This window comes from Pygoscelis adeliae, unplaced genomic scaffold (assembly GCF_000699105.1).
Source record: "Pygoscelis adeliae isolate BGI_AS28 unplaced genomic scaffold, ASM69910v1 Scaffold175, whole genome shotgun sequence".
Taxonomy (NCBI): domain Eukaryota; kingdom Metazoa; phylum Chordata; class Aves; order Sphenisciformes; family Spheniscidae; genus Pygoscelis; species Pygoscelis adeliae.
This window is the reverse complement of record NW_008824941.1, coordinates 5,555,604-5,559,149: the sequence shown is the minus strand read 5'-3', so window position 1 is coordinate 5,559,149 and position 3,546 is coordinate 5,555,604. Positions and strand designations below refer to the sequence as shown.

Sequence of the window (3,546 nt, the reverse complement as noted above, 5' to 3'; positions counted from 1 at the left end):
GACCCCCGCCCCCCGGCTTCGGGCTTTGGAGGAGCCGGGGCCGCTCCCCGAGCCGCCGCTGTGGCAGGCGTGGACGGGACGCCAACCCTCGGTTAACTGAAAGGAAAACCAGGGAGGGGGTGTGCAAACCGCTTGCTATTACCCGGAGACGGGAACCCATGTTTCGGGCGTTTTATCGTAAAACGTATGTTGCAAACCACGTGTGGCGTGGATGCGCTTAGCTGGTCTGCGTGCTCCTCCACCAAAGTAAAACTTGTGGCTTTGTAAGAACTTGACAGTTTGTATAATTAATAATGTTTCCTTGATTGCAGGACTTTATAGATCTGACATTGTCAAAGACTCAGCGGAAGACTCCAACTGTCATTCATAAACATTATCAAATCCATCGGATTCGACATTTTTACATGCGAAAAGTCAAATATACTCAACAAAATTACCATGATAGACTCACTCAGATCTTAACAGATTTCCCCAAATTAGATGTAAGTGTTCTGTCGTTTGATCATAAAGGAACTTTGCTTTCATGGCATCAGGAATACTTCTTCAACAGCGTATTGGTTTTATTGGAGTTTATTTTGGCCTGAGCAACATCTTGCTGATTGACTGCATAGACAATTTTGACTGATTCCTGGTAGATTTTACTGGGAGTAATTTTAAGCAAGCTTGTTCTGCAAAAGTATTATGTTCCTACTGAGAAAGGAAGCTAAATTGTGCCCATGGATGGTCATTGAAGGGTGGGTTTTACAAGGTTTTAGCTGATCAAATATGTTTGCCAGAATCTGCTGTTCAAGGAAGAGAAAGCGTGGGTTTTTTTAAGTATGTTGTGTCTGCTTATTTCTTCTTTGTGTGTGTGTATGTAAATTGTGCTTATGGTTAGTCTTCCCTAGAAAATATTTGCAGGAAGTAAGAAATATCCAAATATATCACATCGCTTCCCACCATCAGTTCTGCAGAAGTTACTTTGATAACATAAACCTTGTTCTTGGCCCCACAAAGGATAGTGTTGGAGACACGCTCTGACAAGAGGCGCATAGTCTTAACTTCCCAACAACTGCAACTGGATCCATGTGTCCAGTGGGCCTTTTTTATAGGCAGTTTTTTGCTCAAGCTTAAAATGTTGACTTGCAACCGTATTTTTTGCTGATGTTTTCATATCCAGTGAGTATTACTGTAGAATTCCCACAAATATCTGCTGTATTTTTTTTTATCATCACATGATGAAATTTCTGCAAATAAGTACATAAGTAGATGAAATATTTTGTTTAAAAGATTTGAACCAAAGATGCTGCTTCCTTGGAAAGCTGAAGGATTTATTTGGGCATTGAAGAAACCCTTCTTATCCAGTCTTACACAGAATTTTAATATAGCACTCAGAAGAAGGGAGGAATTGATATTGGAGCTGTGTTTCTGGTATGGTATGAATTTGCTGTTAGAAACTACTTCTGCAGGCTTCTTGCAGTTTCCTTATTTTAGAAAAAAAGCCTTCAAAGTTGTAATACAAAGTATTATACCAAGAAAAAGATGAAATGGATACTCCGTATGAATGAGTCCAAGATGTATTTGCGGAAGAAATTCGAAGTGATTAAAATATATGCATTTAATGATCAAGCAGATTATTTTTCTTACATAAGATAGTAATGAAAACAGTTTGGCTTGTATTGTAATTTGTGTTGCTGTACTGGAGAAAAAAATGAACTTAGACAGTTGCCAAGAAATAGTCATCTTAAGGAAGGAAAATATTAGGCTTAATTTTATTTTATGCTTTTGTTTTAGGATATTCATCCTTTTTATGCAGATTTGATGAATGTTCTTTATGACAAAGATCACTACAAGCTGGCTTTGGGACAGATTAATATTGCCAAGAATCTGATTGACAAGTAAGGGACATTAATTTCTTTGATTTTGTACCTGGCTGGTTGATTGTTGGCTAAATTCTTGCTTCTTGTCTCCACAGTGTTGCTAAAGACTATGTGCGGCTGATGAAATATGGTGATTCCCTTTACCGCTGCAAACAGCTGAAACGTGCTGCTCTGGGACGAATGTGCACGATTATCAAAAGACAGAAACAAAGCTTGGAATATTTGGAGCAAGGTTTGTGTTATAAATAGGCTAAACTAAGGCATGTGAATTGGATGTAAAATTTATTCTTACACTTAATAACAGTTAGAAGACACAGGAAACATAAAAATAGTTTCAAAATCCCCAAATACTTAGAATTTATTTTTTAACGAAATAGTTTTCTATTTGAAAATTCTTTAAATTTTATGGTATTACTAACAGTTGTAAAATGTTTTCCTTTGCTTGAAAGTCACAGCCATGCTTCTATTTATCATTATTTTCACTTACATATATTTGAAAAATAGTGCTAAACATTTTCCAAACATTACTCCTTACTTCAGGCTTATTATTCCTTCAGGTTATGTTGCCTGATTTGATGGGGTCATTCTAGCTAAGAGACAGTGGTTTCATTTTTAAAATATTTATTGTTTCTTTTTTTGTTGTACGTAGATGCTTGTGGAGTTTACAAACTATTACACATTTTCATAAATGATCAATTTATAATGTCAGAAAAGTTATTAATTTGTATATAAACAATTCAGCATATGAATTTTTATTCCATTTTAGTGAAACTTAAATTATCGCAAATGGTTAAAAGATCTTTTTAACATTTCAGTGCGACAACATTTGTCTCGTTTGCCAACCATCGATCCCAATACACGAACTCTTCTGTTGTGCGGCTACCCGAATGTTGGAAAATCTAGCTTTATAAATAAGGTACGTGAATGTTTTTTTCAAAAATACTACTGAGATACCGTTTAATTAAAATAAGGTAATATTTAAATAATTTTATATCATTATGTCACTGTTTGATGTGAGCGGTAGCAAATTCAAATGTGCGAGTAGAGGTTGAGTGAAATTCCTGGAGGGATAAATGGAAAATTACGATAGATTTCACTCTTAAAAATCATTACCTTTTCCAAAATAGCATGTATCCCATTAACATTTTTATGGTCTATTTTCTGATAGATAAATTCTTGCAGAGAAGCCAGAATAACTTTTTTTAGCTTTTTTTGTAGCAAAGGAAATGCATTGTAATTGTGATCTACTGCTTGCAACTTCCGGAAATTTTCAGTAAATGTGTGTGAATAAATCTTCTTTCAAGGTTACAAGAGCAGATGTAGAAGTGCAGCCTTATGCCTTTACCACAAAATCTCTCTTTGTGGGACATATGGATTACAAGTATCTGCGTTGGCAGGTAAGAACTGTCACTATTTTGCATTTTCTTTAAGGAATTAACTGGTTTTAATCTGGTTTGCCATTTTGCAATGTGAGTTGCATTTTTGTGTCTTGATGAGACACGCTATGTCTGAGAGCTGCCGTGCAAGGTACAGTATACCAAATGAAGGCAGTAGTCAAAATTGTTCTAAAAATGTACACGTATGGGTGTGTTTTCAATTTGAGGGAAGAATGGAAATGGAATTACTGACTAAAGCCAGCTCGCTTTTTATCACTGTCAAATTCTGGGCCAGGTTGCAGCAGGGCTTT

At 36.0% G+C, this 3,546-nt stretch overlaps 1 protein-coding gene across 1 annotated transcript in view; it reads left to right on the top strand.

The window, feature by feature from the left end:
- Positions 1–293: 293 nt before the first annotated feature.
- Positions 294–3,546, top strand: part of GTPBP4 (GTP binding protein 4) — a gene marked incomplete at its 5' end in the record, with an annotated part of 11,610 nt that continues 8,357 nt past the window's right edge. The window contains 5 exon segments of the mRNA XM_009325549.1: positions 294–482; positions 1,774–1,877; positions 1,955–2,091; positions 2,675–2,775; positions 3,164–3,256. Coding sequence (XP_009323824.1) covers positions 294–482; positions 1,774–1,877; positions 1,955–2,091; positions 2,675–2,775; positions 3,164–3,256 — 624 coding nt within the window.